Raw genomic sequence first — 20,340 nt, forward strand, 5'->3', positions numbered from 1 at the left:
GAACCTGTAGGTGACTGTTGTAGATATCAAATTGCAGCAGATTTGTATAAGGAAAAACGTACAACGGTATGCTCCCTCCAACTTGAGGCTAATCGCAGTTAGTATGTAATAGACGCTGCCCCAATAAAGAAAACATCAAACTCCAAAGGAAAGACAAGTCTGCAACTTATAATTTCTATCTTCAAACCCTTTCGAATCAGACCAATTCATTTGCAAACATTAGCTTCTCTTGCATAGTTAATACAGTTGAGAAGACAAATCAAATTGCTATAGTTCAGCAGCAATTTGCACTACCAATTTCAGACAATTTTCCACTATACTTCAGTAGTGGATAACAAATCCTCAAAACAAACCCTTATACTTCAGCAAGGGCACAAACTTCAAAACCTCAGAAAAAGCCACAAAGACATCAAAATAAAATAAAATATCCAAGCATGCTTTTCCCAATGAAATGAGCTCATATTTATAATGCCTTGGTGACAAAAGTTTCCAAAAGAACTCAACTTTTGAAATTGTGAAAGTTTCCCAAAAGAACTCAACTCTTGGAACTTTCCAACTTAACTCTTTTGGCAACATTTAATACTTGGCTTAGGCATAATATTAATGAAATAAATGGCCCCTTCCAATGATAACTCAACTCTCAACTTAAATGATATTATAAAGATAAATTATAACTTTATAATAAGTCATTTAATGATTTAATAATAATTTGGCCACTAAAAATATTATAACTCCCAAAATACTCATTATTTAAATATGTCAGTTGAAATAGGAGTCACACCAATTATTTCTCCATGTGACCAAATGCACATTTTAAAAATAGAAAGGGTCCATCTCAATCAACACCCAACTTATCACAAATAGTAAGTACACAAAACCAAGCCCAAATGAAGTCCAATCTGAGCCAAATGAAGACCAACTTGTAACTTATTGAATTGTGGAGAAGATAAGACCCTCCCAAGCCAAGCCACTACCTCAAAACACTCTCTATCCACAGTAATTAGCCTATGAGAATCACAATAATAGGCTAATCTCTCGAACTCTGATATTAGCAAAAATGGAGACATTACAGTCCTCTCTCCCTAAGATTGCTTGTCCCCAAGCAATCCTGGAGCAAAATGAACATCATAGACCACCTGGATCCCAAGGATAGAACTGCATACTATCCCTGTTGTCTACAAGCAACTCCTGTAGCACTAGTACCCAAATAATTGACATCAACATCAGAATCATCTGAAAACCGACTCTAGGCTCTGAGGAAGGCAACAACACATCATAACTCAACCCAACTGAAATACCAACTTTATCCACACCTGAGTACCCATCAAACTAACACTCATACCCCACTGCACTATGGAGATGGTAACAACCATAGATACCTGAAACACTAATATCGATTCCAACCTCTGCTAAACTATCCAGGGTATGTAGTTACTGCAAGTTGTCTAACTTGCAGCTGTCAATCCCATCTGCAAAAGATGGTGCTAGCCCATCCCATAATGGATGGTATGAAACTGGAGCCAACCCACACTAATGTGAAACCAAATCCTCTACCTGTGGGTCAAAAGAAAAATGATGAGCACACCCTACTGTATAATGGTAGCAGAAAGCTCCAATCTCTGTCAATGGCTCATCAGTACCAAACTAGGAATCGGGATACAACTCCAATCTTTGACTCCGAACTATTGGTCGGGTAGGATCTTGGGCAACCCTCTCAGCAAACCCAACCTCAAAATCCCTATGGGGAAGCATGGTAGAAAGGGTCTCTACAATCTTTTCCACCAACCTCTGAATAGCATGAGAACCTCGGATGAGAGTACCCTCAGATACTTTTTATGAATCCTCTCGCACATTCAAATTCTCCAAAAGATACTCCATGAAAGACTCTGTGTAGTAGAAATTATATGTGGAAGCATCAACCTGCTCCCTTGCAACCCACAACTGATCCCTCTAAAAATGTGACAATGGCAACTGTCCAATGCTACCAACTGTATGAAAAGAAGAAATAGATTTACTTCCAGCAGAAGGAAGCAAATCACCATAAGAGCCCATCTCCATTGATGCTCTCACCTCCTTTGTACATACTACACTCATATCCGAAATGGATGTGTCTGCCACATCATTACGTCCCTCATCCCCAACCATAGAACCACAATATGCAATTGAACTGGATCTGAGGCTGGTGTGGTCCAAACATGCTCCAACTCCATGGTCACCTCATCTAATCGTGATTGTGATTCCTGAAGAGCCAACTGAGTGCACTGAAGAGAGTCCATGAGTACACTAAAGAGAGTCCACAGTCACCTCAAGCTCTTGGGTGAGCTCAAACACCTCTTCTTTCTCTAACAATGTCTTATAACAGGTGCTACCCCACTCCAGAAGGTAATCCCTATGAACGAAGAGTTGCAAATAGTTCTGCTTCAAAATCCTGACAGCCTCTCTAAGTGCATGAACGTTTGCTAGAGAAAGAGTACTATCACCGTCCTCATCAGACATAGGAGCATCCCAACCAGATGTAGCTGGCACTTGATGGATCATATCATAATGCTCGAAAGATGAAGAGATGTCACTTTCACTCACCTTCAACTGACTTGTCATATGATGCCTCTGTAACCCTTGACACTCACTAATTGCACTGTGATAGGAAATCGAATTAGAACTAACCACCACAAGATCACTCACTGCATGTGTACTATCAACCTCGCACAACTCTACATTTGAGATACAAATACTATGTACCTCAAACAACTCATCTAAAGAAACGAAAGCGCTAACAATATTAGTATCCCCACATGTCTCAGCTTCCACCTCAAAAGATAGATCCGGTAAATACTGATCCTGGGACCCATCCAAGACCTCCTCAGAGTCATCAACTGATACCTGGCAAGAGATATCATACTCGGTGCAACAAATAGCATCATCAGATGTGTTCGTACTATTTGCATCCACATCTCGTAATAAAGCCTCAATTGGTGACACTTGACTCTGCACACATGACTCAACATCAACTTATGAATCAATAATGCTAGAGCATGAACCCACATCTACTGACTCCATTATATCACCCAAACCACCAACATTACAACTTGGTGTCTCCATACATGCATCGGTCCCACCTGAGGAAGCAACTGCCTCTTGCACTGGAGCAACACTATGATAGCTCACATACAAATGTCCAATAATAATCCCCTCGAGAGAGTCTGAAGTATCAGTAGTAACAATGACATCAACTATCTCTACACTAACTGTAGTAACAACTTTGGGAGCCTCAACCTGTTGAAGCTCAATGCCACTATCCTCCACTGCCACTGACACAACCAAACGTCCCTGTGAAACAAGTCCATCATCAATACTATGGATAGGACTAGCAAGTGTTGTACTAAATATAGGTACATCTGCATCATGGACACCTATTGGAGAAAACTCAAGCCTCCTTCTCGCCGACCTTCTAAAGGCGGAAACCTTGTACCTCGCGGCTCTCTCAACTGTCTCTGGATTCGACAAGCTCTCTGCCAACCTCCACTGATGAAGTTTAAGTTTCTCCATACTTTCTTGCAAAGCATTCATTTTTGTGCTAACTTCCTCATTACTCCATCGACTTCTAGAACTGTCAGTCCTCCTATGTCTGTCCATGGCGCTAGAAAATGCTAGAGTGCTGGTCACTCCAAATGCAATATCAAATCTGAAAATAAAATAACTTTCCTACCCCACAAGATGGCAGGAAACCACTCGGATACCACTATAAAAACCATCAACAGGTGATAGCTTAATTAAACATCAATTTTCCTTCACACGATTAATGATTTGACATTTCATCAAACACTTTGCATAAAATCTCTATCTTGCTGTTTTTTATCTTTAGGTTACTTCTGCTTGCTTGTAATGGTTCGAATTTAATTTAGACGCATGCAAATGGTTATTAGATGTCCAAACAAAGAAGTTGAAGCACAAATGCAATCTTTTTTAACCATTCAAATACATACATATGATTTCAGCCTGTGAAATGTGCATCTACAGCCAATAGACATTTTTAGAAACACTTGGCATGCAATCTAATGAATGAAACACATAACTACAACTCTCATGAAAGTTACAATTAAAGGAAGAACCTGTAGGTGACTGCTGTAGATATCAAATTGCAGTAGATTTGTATGAGGAAAAATGTACAACAATATGCTCCCTCCAACTTAAGGCAAATCACAGTTAGCATGTAATAGACGCTGCCCCAATAAAGAAAACATCAAACTCCAAAGGAAACGCAGGTCTGCAACTTATAATTTCTATCTCCAAACCCTTTTGAATTAGACCAATTCACTCACAAACATCAGCTTCTCTTTCACAGTTAATACAGTTGAGAAGACAAATCAAATTGCTATACTTCAGCAACAATTTGCACTACCAATTTTAGACAATCTTCCATTGTACTTCAGCAATTGATAACAAATCCTCATAACAGACCCTTATACTTAGTAAGGGCACAAACTTCAGAACTTTAGGAAAAGCCACAAAGGCATCAAAATAAAATAAAATATTCAAGCATGCTTTTCCCAATGAAATGAGCTCATATTTATAATGCCTTGGTGACAAAAGTTTCCAAAAGAACTCAACTTCTAAAATTGTGAAAGTTTCCCAACTTAACTCTTTTGGCAACATTTAATACTTGGCTTAGGCATAATATTAATGAAATAAATGGCCCCTTCCAATGATGACTCAACCCTCAACTTAAGTAATATTATAAAGTTATTAAATTATAACTTTATAATAAGTAATTTAATGATTTAATAATAATTTGGTCACTAAAAATATTATATCTCCCAAAATACTCATTATTTAAATATGTTGTCTTAAATAGGAGTCACACCTATTATTTCTCCATGTGACCAAATGCACTTTCTAAAAATAGAAAGGGTCCATCTCAATCAACACCCAACTTACCACAAATAGTAAGTACACAAAACCAAGCCCAAATGAAGTCCGATCTGAGCCAAACGAAGACCAACTTGTAACTTAATGAATTGTGGAGAAGATAAGACCTTCCCAAGCCAAGCCATTGCCTCAGAACACCCTCTATCCATAGTAATTAGCCTACGAGGATCACAATAATAGGCTAATCTCTCAAACTCTGATACTAGCAAAAATGGGGACATTACATAAAAACTAACTAAAAATAACATGTGGAAATTATTCAAAATCACTCCAAGAGATGGTGTTATGCATGTCTCAATTGTTAGAGCTCCTTAGAACATCTGCCATTGCCAAGTGCTAGGTCAAATTGTTATTAGGAGTCCCTATGCCCCTTGGAGCTAGGGTTGTCACTGGTATAATACTCTTAAATTCATCCATCTAAAAGATACTGAAACATAATAATTAATTTATAATTATGTAATTAAATCAATATTATTATAAATTAATAATATATTAATATAGGATGTTTAAATATTTAAATGGCTTCTTTTACTAATTATATTTTAAAAACTATATATAGAAATATACATACTAACTATTAATTGACATGTAAATGGCCAGAAAATTTATGTTAAAAGTTTTTTTTTGTGAATACACACCAACACAATGGACCCCTTTGCTGCCATTGTAGTTACACCTTTCAGCACGATGAACACTCCATCAAAGTTTAGCTTTTCAAACTAGATTCTGAAGAATCTGTAAAATCCCTTCTTCTGTTCCCTTTATGGATGTCTCCATTGTTTGGGTGAAAAAAATGCATGTCTCATTAACTAACTCATTGAGAATAATATGGAAAGTTTAAATGATAAAATACTAACTTTATACACTATCCAGTAGTTGTGTCATGACTAATTTTGCCCCATTGCACTAAAAGTGTATGAATTGATTTCAAAAAATAGTAAATCCATTATGAACCTCTTAATCTACCCCTGCATGTAATGCTTAGTTAATGGACTTCACAACTATCCCTAAAGAGTCAGGCAAAGCCTTTTTATAATCTTCAGAATATGGAGACATGGTGATGATGCTCACATTTTAGAATTACTTTTTGACAGTGCAAGCTATGAAAATTAGATTAAGAAACTTAAAAAGGGATACTAGCACTTGGCAATAGAAATTGTTCATTTAATGTAAAACGAATACTGCTTTCTATTGAGTTAAGATTAAATATGCCTTGTGTCATTTTCATCTGTGAGCCTTTTGTGTGCCACAGTTTTAGGCTGACATTACTGTCCTATGTTCACAATTTTGCTAGTGAGAATAAGCAATGTTAGATGCAACTCTTATTTAATTTTCCCTTCAACAGATCATAAATCTACAATTCTTGTGTCATTAAGTGTACTCCCAAAGATTACTGATATTCAAGTTCACTTTCACTTTTTTTTATGGTGCTGGTTATGTCTAGCACTATTTCTGTTAAATGTCTCCGATGTTGTATGAGCTGTTATTTTGGTGATTTTTTCATACACTTTGGCCATTGATAAAGTCTCTTTTATTTTCAGGCCAAGTTATGGCTGCTGCTATGCTACCTGTAAACGAAGCTGATAAGAAGAAACAATTGGATACCGAAAAAAGAAGGGTTGTCGTAACTGGAATGGGCGTCACAACTTGTCTTGGCCATGATCCAGATACATTCTATGACAATCTTCTTCAAGGGAAGAGTGGTATCACTGGCATTGAAAGATTTGATTGTACAGATTTTCCAATGGTAATTTTTGCCATTTATGATAATTCGCTTATAGAAAGTTATATTGTTTGACTTTTGAGTTGCCCAGATTTGTCTGCTCTCATGTTTAAGTCATTATTTACATTATTGCAGGCATGAAATACACCCTGTATTTTAGCTAGATGATTTCTTTTATTTGATGTAATCGCATCGCCATGCGACTTATGATTTTGTGTTTGCATATTAATTGGGCTTGCTTATGACGTGTAATTTGTGTTCTCTTAATAAGATATCTTGCATTATGTAAATTATTTCAGTTTTAAAGTAAAGAGAAAATTTATTAATATGATTTAATTGATTTCTTGTGTAGAAAGCTGCAAGACTAGCTATATTTTTTCATTATCATATTCCAATAGTTTAAAACTTAAATCTAATTTTCCTAAGCAATTGATAAAAAAATTCTGTCACTGTTGTGTAGAAAATAGCTGGTGAAATTAAATCATTTTCTACAGATGGCTGGGTTTCACCAAAACTCTCAAAACGGATGGATCAATTTATGCTTTACCTACTCACTGCTGGTAGAAAAGCTTTGGTGGATGGCGCAATGACTGAAGAAGTCTTAAGAGAATTGGACAAGTCAATGTGTGGGGTGCTGATTGGATCAGCCATGGGTGGAATGAAGGTAATTTGTTATTAAATAATAATCTCTTTCAGGCTTTCAGTGAATAGAACTTTGACAATTCAATTGTTACTGTTGTTAAAATATCTGCAAAGGGTGATCCATAAATTAAAATGGCCAGATTTATTAGGTCACTACCTTACAGATATGCAACACTAACTCACAACACCTTCAATAATACCCATTTCTACACTAGTTATTGAGTTTCACACATGTGCATGCACTCATACACACGTGTTTCACATATCCAGGTAGCACAGTAGAAAGTAATAATAGATAAGATAAACATGAACACAATGGGACAATTGACTTAGAGTGTACCAAGTAACATGGATAAACCAAACTAGGTAAAATATTCACAACAGCAAGATTCAAGAAGCAGTCTTTTTACAAGTGTAATACACCAAAGGGTTTATAAAGAGCTCTACTACCCATCCTCAAGCTTCCACACACCCACATTCTCAAACCCAAGAACACTTATTTATTCTTACAACTTATGCTCAAGAGTACAAACATGAAGGTTATAACGCTCCAACTTGCTCACCTTTATCCTTTTTTAAGCCTTTGCCACTTGTACATGGTCTCCAACAACCTTTCAAAATCCAGAAAAAGGATATTAAACATCAAAAAAATACAAGACCAAGTGAAATGTTTTGAACTCCACCATTGTTTTTCTCAAAATATGCCATTATGAAATTGCAGTGACACATTCCCTTTTGGTGCTTCATTTGTCACATTTGACATAGTATATGCTACGATCACACAGTGCATTGACTTTGGTAATAATCACCACTTGTGGAAACCAGAGATTTTGCAACCCGAGGAAAAATGCTAATTTTTGTCACTTGCTCGTTAACTTAAATTCATGCTTGCAATGTTTTCGACGAGTGTCAATATGAAACCAATTATAGTCCTACTACTGATGAAACTTACCAAATCTATGCTCAAAACTTCGTTCTATTGCTGAGCCTCCAGTATTTATCAACTGAATGCTAGTGACAATTACACCACAATGGGTTCACTTTAATGATCTGATTTTTCAATCACATCTCTCCAACAGGGAGACTTTTGGTCCCAAAACTACTGAAACTAAGAATGAGAAACTTTCCTGTCCTAGCCCAAGCTTCCAATGGAGCATTGGCTCTTCACCTTTTGCAATGTTCACTCGCTATCTTTTTCCAAATAGTCTTGTGTATATTTATTGCAGTTTGCATGCATGAATCTCTTTTCCATACGCACTAGCTACATTATCAAACTCTAAGAAAACAAACCTTCTACTTTCATTATTCAACCATTTTTCTTTTGAGGTACTAGCCAAAGCAATCTTGCATTTCTCTAGTATGAGAGGTCATGAGCTAATCTTTTCCATTTATGATCAATCTACATTGGTTCTTCCTTTGGAAATAAACTGCATCTCTGTAACATACAGATGCAAACTACTAAAAATTAGACCACAAACACCTAAAGGAACCACATCAAAGCCTACCTCTTCTACAAACTTCAAAGTAAGCCCTAACTATAACTGACATTGCTTTGTGACTTTCACATTTACACTATCCTTTGACCACCTCAAGTAGTGAGGATGTGGCTAGCCTGCTAGTTCTAGACCAAGTTGTTCATTGATTTGCTAGAAATAAGGTTTTCTTGAGAGCATGAGTGAACCAATGCATCAAACTTCTTACCTTCACTTGGATTTTGTTGTGGAATAACTTTGAGATCCTTTTTTACTTCGAGCTTCATTACTCACAAAAACAAAACCATTACACAAGGGAGCACAAGAAAGACATTCATCTACCTTTGAGTGGCCATCTATTTCTTTTCCTTTGTCCACAAAGACATTGTTCTTGTCTTTCCATCTTCATTTGAGAAGGTGTTAATTTTGGATGCAAATTTTAACTAATTTCATCCACATGCTCACCATTGTCTCCATCAAAGTAATGTGACTCGAACCCGGCTCAGACTCGGCAAGGGTAACTTGACTTGTGACCCGGCTCAGACTCGGAAATGACTCGGCGGTGACTTGGCAAAGCGAAAAAATTTCGAAATTTTGAGATTTTTTAGGATTTAAAGAACATTCCATGCACACATTATTGAATAAAGCGTAAAGACAGAATAACATCATTAAATAGAAGATAATTTGATCATAATGTAAATACTTAAAGTTAAAAGCCAAACATACATCCATTACATAAGTATAATACTACAAAGGTAAATTGCTAACTACTATATTACTAGTAATTAAAGTTTAAAGTTTAAACAGTAGCTGAAGGAAATATTATAAAAGTAAAACATAAAATCATATATAAAATGATAAATCCATGCAACCCATCAAAATGTATATGTATTATGAAATGATAAATCCAACACATCAAGATTCAATGAATCAATAGTCATCATCAAATGTTCCAAATTCTAATCATATATTAAGTTAAACAAAAAGTTAAAACAAGACTATAGCTATGGCTCCTAGTCGGAGTCCTCATCATCATCCTCATCGTCATCGTCATCATCATTGTCATCGTCATCCTCATCCCCAACCTCAGCCTCAACCTCAGGCTTAGTATAATCTATAAAATGCCTCCTTAGTAAGGCGTCTAAGGTAGGTCCTGGATGTTTGAGTAGCCATAGCATCAGCCTGTGAGGTGCCTCGAGGATCAACTGTAGTCTCTAGCTCTGCCAATGCCTGTGAGGTGCCAGTAGGAACAACTGGAGCTCTCTAGTCCTCTACTGCCATAGCCTCAGCCTCAACTTGGCCCTCTCTATCTGCCTGGTCAAGCCACTGTAGGTCCTCATCATTAAAGACAGGATCAGTAGCCTCAGTGATCCACTCAGACTCTGGATCAACCTCCTCTAGAGTAATCGAAGAGGTGTCACTATCCAAAATCTCCCTGATCCTAATGCGCAGGTTGTAATGCACAAAGGCTAGCCTATTCATTTTCTGCATAGACAACTTGTTATGCCTCTTCGAGTGGATGTGCTTGAACATGATCCAGTTGCGCTCACATCCAAAAGTGCTACTTGGCTGGCTCAAAATGCGGATGGCGATTTGCTGAAGGTTTTTTGGTTGAAGGCCCAAAACTTTGCCACCATCTATCTAAATTTTGAAAAAAGGAAAACAAAAAAATATTAGTCTCATTTCAAATTTTGAGTTTTAAAGTTTAAAGCTAGAAATTTAGAAACTAGATTGTATAAGGCTTAAGTTGCAATTTTTACCTGGCTGCAATTTTGTACGACCTTCTTTGCAAATTTGACTTGAAAAAATGGGCCTTGATGCATTATTATAGGCATCCATCTCAAGCAATATATCTGTGGGATTAGGGGACATTTTCGATATCACTGTGTATAGGCCACTAAGAACCTCCTCATCTGCATTGAAATCTTTGTGGAAACGGTATGCCAGATTGAGGTAATAGGCTGCTATGTGGATGGGCTTATGAAGCTGATTTTTCCATCTCCTATCAATTATGTCCCAAATAGGACCATAGTTTTCCTCAACTCCTACATATTTGGCCTTAATAGCCTCCTTAACCCTATCCATGCCCTCATAAATGTAGCCCATAGAGGGCTTCTTGCCATCAGCAACTCGTAGAAGGGCTACAAGGGGCTTAGTGATCTACAAAACAATTAAACAAAAAAACAATTTAGTGAATGATGAAACTTTGCAAAGTTGCACAATGAAAATAAAACAAAAATATGTATGAGATAAATTAATTTATAAAATTTTGAGACTTAAGCTTTTAAAATTTAAAATTTAAATTACCTCCACAATTTTCGAACATGGCTCCCAAAAACCATCATCATCATAAATGCATTTTGTTGCATCTATCCCTGCAGGGCTGGTGGCAAAGGAGGAGGAACTCCATTCTGGACCAACAAACATGCACCTCAAATCTAACCTTGCAATCAGCAAGGATTTCAGTGTGATAAAATTAGAGGCAAATCTTGTGATACCAGGACGAGCCAACTCCTTTCCCTTCGTGTATTGCCTCATAATGCTGAGGACCAAGGCATGATTATAGATGAACTTACAAAGATTTTTTGCCTTGGTAACACATGATTTCACCCATACAAGTTTGCCAATATCCTCTAACATGAGGTCGATGCAATGGGCTGCACATGGAGTCCAAAAGATTTTTGGGTGTCTCTCCATCAAAAGTTTTCCTGTAGCAATTTTAAATTAGTTAGTAAACAATGAAATTTTTTGATGTATTAAAAAAATTTTAATTTTCAAAATTTAATGAAAAACTAAAACAAATATTTTAGAAGTAGAACTTAGAAAATTAGAAGTTAAAATTTTACCTGTAGCAACATAATTAGTTGCATTATTAATCACCATTTGGACAACATTCTCTTCCCCCACCTCCCTTATGACCTCCTCAATAGTCTTACATAAGAATTTTGCATTTTTCACATGTGAGGAAGCATCTATAGACCTCAAAAACATGGTGGATCCTGAAAGTGAAAATTAAACAAAATAATTATCATTCAAGAATCAATAGTCAATAAAACAAAATTTTCGTTATTCAATAATACATTAAATTTTAGACTTCAAGAAGTAGAGGATGATGAATTACCTCCACTAGAAATAAGAAAATTTAGGAGGGTCTTATTCCTTCTATTTGTCCATCCATCCGTCATAATGGTACACCCCTTTTGGCACCAAATCTTTTTATGGTCCTCCAACTCAGGTTTCATCTCCTCAACCATATCTAGTAAGAGGGGGCCACTCAACTCATCTTCAGTGGGGGCTTTGAACCTTGCACCACAGATGGAAACTGCATCAATCATCCCTTGCCAATAAGGAGTCCTGTTACATTTATAAAAACATTTTAATTAGCATATTTCAAATTTTCAACATCAAGTTAAAATTTAAAAGTATAAAATTGAATTTAAATTTTAAAATTTAAAACGTAAAACAATCAAATATAAATGAAGTACCTGGCTGCTATAAAGGGAATGTTGTAGAAAAACCAAAACTTGCAAATTGCTCTTATTCAAGTTTCATGTACCTCTCTATTCTAGCCCAAGCTCTCAAGTGAGGGTTGTGCACCTGGAGTGGAACGTGGTACAAAAAAAATTGTCCAACCTAGATTTTTTGACTCTAGGACGAAAGGTAAAGCCAGTACTACTAGAAGGGGCAGCAGTCGCAACACTATTAGCAGTGTAAGGAATAGATATAGAAGAAGTATGACTAACATAAGCACTAGGACGATAGGGGGGAAGGGAAGAACCTTCTCCAACACAACTTACTGACTCAAAAACATTTCCAAATGAGCATGGAAGGGAACTAGAATCAATTTGATCTAACTCTTCTAATTGTTTTTGTTTTAATTCCTTTTGTTCATATTTTTCCAAGGCTACATAACAAAAACGTTGAGTCTCAACAATTGCAGCTCCACAAGGCTCAGTATCATGACCACATATGCTAGCAATATGGTATTTTAATCTATTTATCCCCCCATTATTAATGGTTTTGCAAAATAGGCATTTTGTTTGAGTTCTAGTTCTACCTGGAAAGTCTATGGTGAATTTCCAACACTCATCTTTTTTATTGCCTTTAGAGAGCTTGGGTTTTTTTACCTCCAGGAGCCATTATGAGTAAGGAAAAATGTAAAGGTTGCTGCAATAAGACATCTTAGACCAAATATTACCATTTAAGCATTGTATTTTATGAAGATCTAAAGTAAAAAAAAACTCATAAACAAACTCCTTGATGATCTAAATGCAAGTTCCAATGTCACAAATGCAAGCTTTTCTCCTCTTCCTTTCAGCTGGTTGCAAAACAAGGAAACTCTATTTCTCTCTACCTCTCTTTCTCTCTTTCTTCTTCTCACAATAGAGTGTTATGGAAGCCCTTTTAGGTTTATAAGAGTAAGGAAGAACAAAAAAAAAATATTTAAAAAGTATGCAAAAATTTTTATTTTAAGCACCCGATTTTCTGCTTGTCGTGGCTGGGTCAAGTTGCCTGAGTCAGGCAAGTCATGCAACTTGACCCGTGAAAAATGCAAAATGGTCTTCAGGGCAAGACCAATGAATCCACTGTCCAAATGGTCTTTGTATTATTCCTTGCAGAATAATAGAAATGAAATATAATTCCTTCCTCTTCTTCTATCCTGTCAACCGACCTCTGCTCCTTTTGATCTTGTAACCAGATCACAAATCTTACATCCAATAATCCCTTGGATCAGTTACATGCATTCAATAAGCATTCTGCTCCTTTTGGCACTTCACACTTCAATAGATTTTTACACATACAAACAAGGAAAACATCTTTCCTTTATACCATATTTTCATAATAATTCCTTGAGTCGGCGTTGAAGCTTTCCCAATTAATTATAATAAGATAATTAATTAATTACAATTACAATAGCACTGTTGGCTCACAGTTTATACAAAACTTCACACATGTCATACTAAGGCTTGCGCATTCGCTGACATCATCAACAGACTGTCCTTTGTCAATATTTGATTGTGCATCTTCTCATTGCATCTCAGATGTAAGATAGTGAACAAACATTAGGAACTGCTTCTCGAATACTTTGTCTCTGAATTGCTCTCTATAAATTAGGTACAACTTCCGTACGTCTTCAAATTAGACTCTGCGCACTTGACCACGTCATCACGACACTGTGCCGAAAATGTCCATAACTGCGCATCACCAGACAATCAAACCATTATTCGTACCATTAAGATCTCTGTCTACTACTCAACTAGTCTTTACAGAAACCATGCTATGTTGACATCAATGACAAACACAGTTATGAATGCAACATGTCAATACTCTCCAATGCTTAGAATACTCTCCCAAAGTAGAATCATTAGCATTCATGCTAACAATCTCCCCCTTTGGCATTGATGGCAACATAGATGAAAAACCATCTAAGTTCCAAGAATACCAAATAGTGTTCTGTTGCTGATGACCAGCATCAGTTGTCCACACGCTAAAAAGCCTCAAACACAATAAGTGCATACTCTTGCTTCTTAGACATCAATTGTTTATTTCACACTAAACAATTCACAATACATCAGGTGCATATTCCTACTTACTTTCATGAATCTTTCTAAATCTCTCTAAAGAGATATCTCTCCCTTGTGCATATTCTCTTCCCTATACTTAGGAGTTGTTCTCTCCCCCATACCTTAGGAGATGTTTTTCATGCATACTCTCCCCCATTGACATCAATGTCAAAGACCTCAATCTCAGTGTTACAACACATACCAATTGCTAATATGTTTCTCTAAATCTTCAACCAACTTGAGTGTCCAAAGACACTATTCAAAACCAAATACCAAGAGTCCTCAATAACTCTGCTCATCACATATACTCCCCCATACGGGAAGCATCAGCATTCAGTCCAGGCTAACAATAGTGCTCTGTACCATTGGACTGATGCACTCTCCGCATCATCTACTCAGAAGTAGGTAGGGGCATAATCCCAAGCATACCTCTTAAGTACTAAAATGTATCTTTAGGCAAAGGCTTCGTAAAGATATCTACAATTTGATCTTTAGTACTCACATACTCCAATCTGATCTCTTTTTTTGTTGCTTTCTCTCTCAGTACATACTTAATAGATATATGCTTAGTCTTAGAATGCAATATAGGATTCTTAGACATACTCACTATACTTGTGTTATCACAGTAAGTGATAACACGTTCTTCAAACTAAATTCTGATATCCTTCAACATCTGCTTCATCCACGTAACTTGATTACAGTACTTTGATAAATGCAATCTTGCTTCTTGCTTAGCTAAGAAACCAATCTTCCTCCAAGAAAGAATGCTCCACCACTGGTGCTCTTTCTGTCATCCATACTGCCTGCCTAATCCACATCAGTATATGCACATAGAGTGAAATCACTTGATCTATCATACCAAATTCCATAGTCAAATGTTCCTTTCAAATATTTAAATATTCTCTTCACTACTGCAAAATGATACTCCTTAGGATAAGCTTGAAATCTAGCTACAATCCCAACTGCATTTGCTATATCTAGTCTGGTGTGAGTCAAATACTGCAAACCTCCAATTATAGATCTATACTTCTTCTGCTCTACTGCAGGTGTCTCATCTTTGTTGGATAACTTGTGACCAATTATCATAGGTGTACCCATAGGTTTATAACTTTCTGAGCCAAACCTTTTCAACAAGTCATTCAAATACTTAGCTTGTGAAATGAAAATACCATCACTGTTCCGTACAATCTGCAATGGTAGGAAAAACTTCATTTCTCCTATCATGCTCATTTCAAACTCATTCTTCATATCTTTAGCAAACTTATCATTTGCTTCATCATTGCCTCCAAAAATGATGTCATCAACAAATATTACTATTGTCAGCAAACCATTCTCAACTTCTTTCAAATATAAGTTACTATCTGTCATACCTTTAGCAAATCCAAGCTTTGCCAAATAGCTGTCCAACCTTGCATACCAGGTTCTAGGTGCTTGCTTCAAACTATATAGAGCTTTCTTTAGTTTGCATATCATGTTTTTGTCTTTTGATAAAGGAAAACCTTCAGGCTGCTCAATATATACCTCTTCTTCAAGTTTTCCATTCAGAAATGTTGATTTAACATCCATTTGATAAACCTTGAACTTCTTATTTGCTGCATAAGTCAAGAACATCTTTATTGCTTCCATTCTGGCTACAGGTGCATATGTCTCCTCATAGTCGCTGTGAATATCCTTTGCATACAAGTCTAGCCTTGTTCCGCACAACTTTGCCTTGCTCATTCATCTTGTTTTTGAATATCCATTTGGTTCCTATCACATTCTTGTCTTTAAGTCTAGGAATTAACTCCCATGTATCATTCTTCACAATCTGATCTAATTCTTCTTTCATTGCTTGAATCCAATGATCATCTTTACATGCTTCATCTGTGCTCTTAGGTTCAACTTGAGATATCAAACACATCTCTTCATTTACTTTGTTTCTTGGCATCACACCTTTGTCTTTGCTTCCAATTATCTGCTCAAGAGGATGATTCTTTGTCAGATTCCTACTAGGGGTAAGAGTTGACATCTCAACTTATCTCTTCTCTAGGTTCAGATCTTCGCTCTCCTCTTTGCTCAACAGTTAGGACATCATTCTGCAAAACACTGTTAGTCTCAAAGAAAACTTCAGCATTCTGTCTAACAATTCCAAAATTATCTTCTTCTTTATCTAAATTATAATCTACCATCTTTTCCTTAGTTCCAAACTTTTCATCAATCCTTACATTTGCGCATTCAACTATTGATTGAGTCCTATAGTTAAAACATTTGTATGCTTTGTTTTTCAATGAATAACCAAGAAACATACCTTCATCACTTCTTGGATCAAACTTACCAATGCCATCATCTCTCTTAATGTAACATTTGCTTCCAAATATTTTGAAATACTTAACTGATGGTGAATGACGAAACCATAGTTGATAAGGTGTCTTGTTCATACCTTTTCTAGTCTGCACTCTATTCAGAGTGTATATTGCTATATTGACTGCTTCTCTCCAAAATGTCTTAGAAACATCATTCTCAAACATCACTCTTGCTGCTTCTGCTACTGACTTATTCCTTCTTTTAGCAATCTCATTTTGATCAGGGGTTCTTGGTGAAGATAGCTATCTTTTGATTCCAATCTTTTCACAAAATATGTTAAACTATCTAGAGGTGAATTCTTCTCCTCTATCAGATCTCAAACACTTTATCTTAACACCAGATCCATTCTCAACTCTATTCTTAAATATCTTAAACTTCTCAAAACTTCAGATTTCTCTCTAAGAAATGCTACCCACATTAATCTAGTGAAATCATCAACAAAAATCATAAAGTACCTTTCACTATAGAATCCTCTTGTTCTAGAAGTACCACTTAGATCTATGTGTACAATCTCTAGCTTCTGTGTGGTATTGAACTTCTTCTTAGGAAATGATACTTTCTTCTATTTCACCAAAATACATTCTTTACACACTACATTAGTAGGCTTTGTAAGCTTAGGTAAGTCCCTAACTGCAAATGTGCTACTAGCCTTCACAATATTATCAAAGTTTATGTGACAGAATCTTCTATGCCACAACCAACTATTGTCCACTTTAGCTACCAAACATGTCATTTCAGTAGAATTCAACTGAAATACATTACCTCTGGATCTTGTATCTGTTCCAATCAAATTACCATCTCTGTCTTTGATAATGCAGGTCTTCTCAGTGAACTGCAATTGATAACCCTTGTCCACCAACTATCCAACACTCAACAAGTTATGCTTTAATCCATCAATAAAATAAACATCTTCAGTGTTAGTTTTACCATCAAGAGTAATGGATCCAATTCCTGTTACATGATAGGCTACATTCTTACCAACTCTAACAATACCTCCATCATGATCCTTGAACTTAACAAACTTATTCATATCACTAGTCATGTGATGTGAACAACCACTATCAATTATCCAATCAGATTTCTTTTCCACTTGGGAAATTAGAGCTCTTTCTTGTCTAATTTCTCGATCAAGATCATCTTCTTTGATAGCCACAAATCCCAATTCATCATCACATTCACTTTGACCTTTCTCATCCAGATTCTGCATCTTTATTTGCATACAAACAATTTCTATCTCTATCTCTTCTAGGTTTAAACTTTCCCTTATACTTTTTCTCTCTTTTAGGACATTTAGATGCATAATGACCAAATTCATCACAAGTCCAATTTTTAAAGATTTTCATACCATCTTTTTCTCTTCTCACAAGAGGGGCTATTCCTTCCTCAATCTTCTTGTCTTCATCAGATCTGCTGCTACCAGCAAAATCTCCATGTGTGCTTGCACTCCTTGTCAAATTAGGCTAGATCTCCAAACTGTCTCAGATCTACTTCTACAGATTCTAATCTTCCAAGCAACATTTCCTTTGTGAAATTTTTAGTGCAGGGCATTACTAGCCTAATCATTTGAGCTACTTGATTGAATGGTGGTGTCAAAATTTTCAAGATCTTCCATATTACTTCATCTTCTTCCTTAGTTCGACCATGAGACCGAATTCCTATAACAATTTATGATATTTGACCAATATAACTTCTTAAAGATTCATCTTCCATCATCTTAGCATCTTGAAATGCACATATCCAATTATGCAATCTCATTCTCTTTGTATGTGTATCACCTTCAAAAGTAGATTCTAATGCTTTCCAAATTTCATAAGATGTTTCAAGTGACTTTACCAAACTCTATTCGTTCTTTGGAAGAGCTGATAGTAGAGTTTCTCTGGCTCTCATGTTACACATGAATAAATCTCTTTCATCTTCACTGCATCCCTCAAGCTTTTTTTCTTCAACAATTTTCTTCTTATTCTTTGTTAAGATCCAATATCTTGGACCCATGCACAACAGGTGAGTCTTCATCTTCCTTCCAACTATCATAGTTGGCCCCATCAAATCTAGGACTATCCTTTCTGAAAAGATTCGCCATCGATCTCCCAAAGCTATTAAGCTTATCCTTCAAGGAACTAATGCTCTAATACCAAGGGGGGTGAATCAGTTATCCAACTATTATCACAAAATTATCAACGTTAAACAAACTTAACCATATGAGTAATATAAATTGCAACCACAACAAGATACTCATATAGAATAACAACGGATATGTTAACCAGGGAAACCCTTGATCAGAGAGAAAACCCTAGTGGGGATGGTACCCACAAAATGATGTACTAATACAAATATTCCTTGTTAGAGGATGGACCTTGTTAGGAGTCTATGAATACATTCAATACATATGAGTCCCTGTTAGGAGACTTTGAATCCCTGTCAGGAGATTGCAACCCTGTTAAGAGTTGTGGAAGACAGTTGGACCCATTGCCCAAAAACTTCAAGGGCAAGACCAATGAACCACTGTCTAGATGATCTTTGTATTATTCCTTGCAGAATAATAGAAATGAAATGTAATTCCTTCCTCTTCTTCTGTCCTGTTAACCAGACCTCTGCTTCTTCTGATCTTATAACTAGATCACAAATCTCGCATCTAATAATCCCTTGGATCATTTATATATAAGCACTCTGCTCCTTTTCGCACTTCGCACTTCAATAGATTTTCACACACATACAAACAAGGAAAACATCTTTCCTTTATACTATATCTTCATAATAATTCCTTGAGTCGGCCTTGACGCTTTCTCAATTAATTATAATAAGATAATTAATTAATTACAATTACAATAACACTGTCAGCTCACAGTCTATACAAAACTTCACGCGTGCGATAATAGGGCTTGCACACTCGCTGATGTCATCAACAAACTGTCCTCTATCATTTTCTGACTATGCATCTTCTCATTGCATCTCAGATGTAAGATAGCGAACAAACATTAGGAACTGCTTCCCTAATGCTTTGTCTCTAAACTGCTCTCTATAAATCAGGTACAACTTCCATACGTCCTCAGCTTAGACTTTGCGCACTTGACCACGTCATCAGGACACTATGCCGAACATGTCCATAACTGCACATCACCAGACAATCAAACCATTGTTCGTACCATTAAGATCTTTGTTTGTTACTCAGCCAGTCTTTATAGAAACCATCCTATGTTGACATCAATGACAAACACAGTCATGAATGCAACATATCAATACTCTCCAATGCTTAGAATACTCCTTCAAAGTAGTATCATCAACATTCATGCTAATAGAGGCTACATCATGTAGACCACTTTATGGAGATCACCATTCAAGAAAGCACTTTTGACATCCATCTGATGGACCTTCCAGCCAAACTGTGTTGCCATGGCTAGGACTAATCTGACGGTGCTCATTTTTGTAGTAGGAGCAAAGGTCTTCTCATAATCAATGCCCTAACGCTTAAAAAAGCCCTTTGCCAGTAGACGAGCTTTCTACTTATCCAAAGTACCATTAGATTTGTATTTGATTTTGTAAACCCATTTGCAGTCAATGGGTTTCTACCTTGGTGGAAGATCAGAAAGGACCCAAGTGTTATTCTTCAGTAGGCTCTGGTGTTCAAATGTCATGGCTTGCTCTCACTCTAGAATTCCTTTAGTGTTAGAGT

General features: G+C 36.4%; 1 protein-coding gene across 11 annotated transcripts in view; it reads left to right on the top strand.

Moving 5' to 3' along the window:
* Nucleotides 1-20,340, top strand: part of LOC149572257 (3-oxoacyl-[acyl-carrier-protein] synthase II, chloroplastic-like) — a 134,460-nt gene that overhangs the window by 49,321 nt on the left and 64,799 nt on the right. For 9 of the 11 annotated variants that reach the window (XR_016359905.1, XM_089813490.1, XM_089813489.1 and 6 more), the window contains exons 5-6: nucleotides 6,468-6,673; nucleotides 7,110-7,313. Coding sequence is in view for 10 of the 11 variants with exons in the window: in XM_089813490.1 (XP_089669616.1) it covers nucleotides 6,468-6,673; nucleotides 7,110-7,313 (410 nt within the window). In the remaining variant the exon portion in view is untranslated. The remainder of the gene's footprint in view (nucleotides 1-6,467; nucleotides 6,674-7,109; nucleotides 7,314-20,340) is intronic. The other 2 variants (XM_089813498.1, XM_089813497.1) reach the window with 1 other exon arrangement.

This window comes from Cupressus sempervirens, chromosome 2 (genome assembly GCF_028749045.1).
Source record: "Cupressus sempervirens isolate cs-2001-9-10 chromosome 2, ASM2874904v1, whole genome shotgun sequence".
NCBI lineage: Eukaryota > Viridiplantae > Streptophyta > Pinopsida > Cupressales > Cupressaceae > Cupressus > Cupressus sempervirens.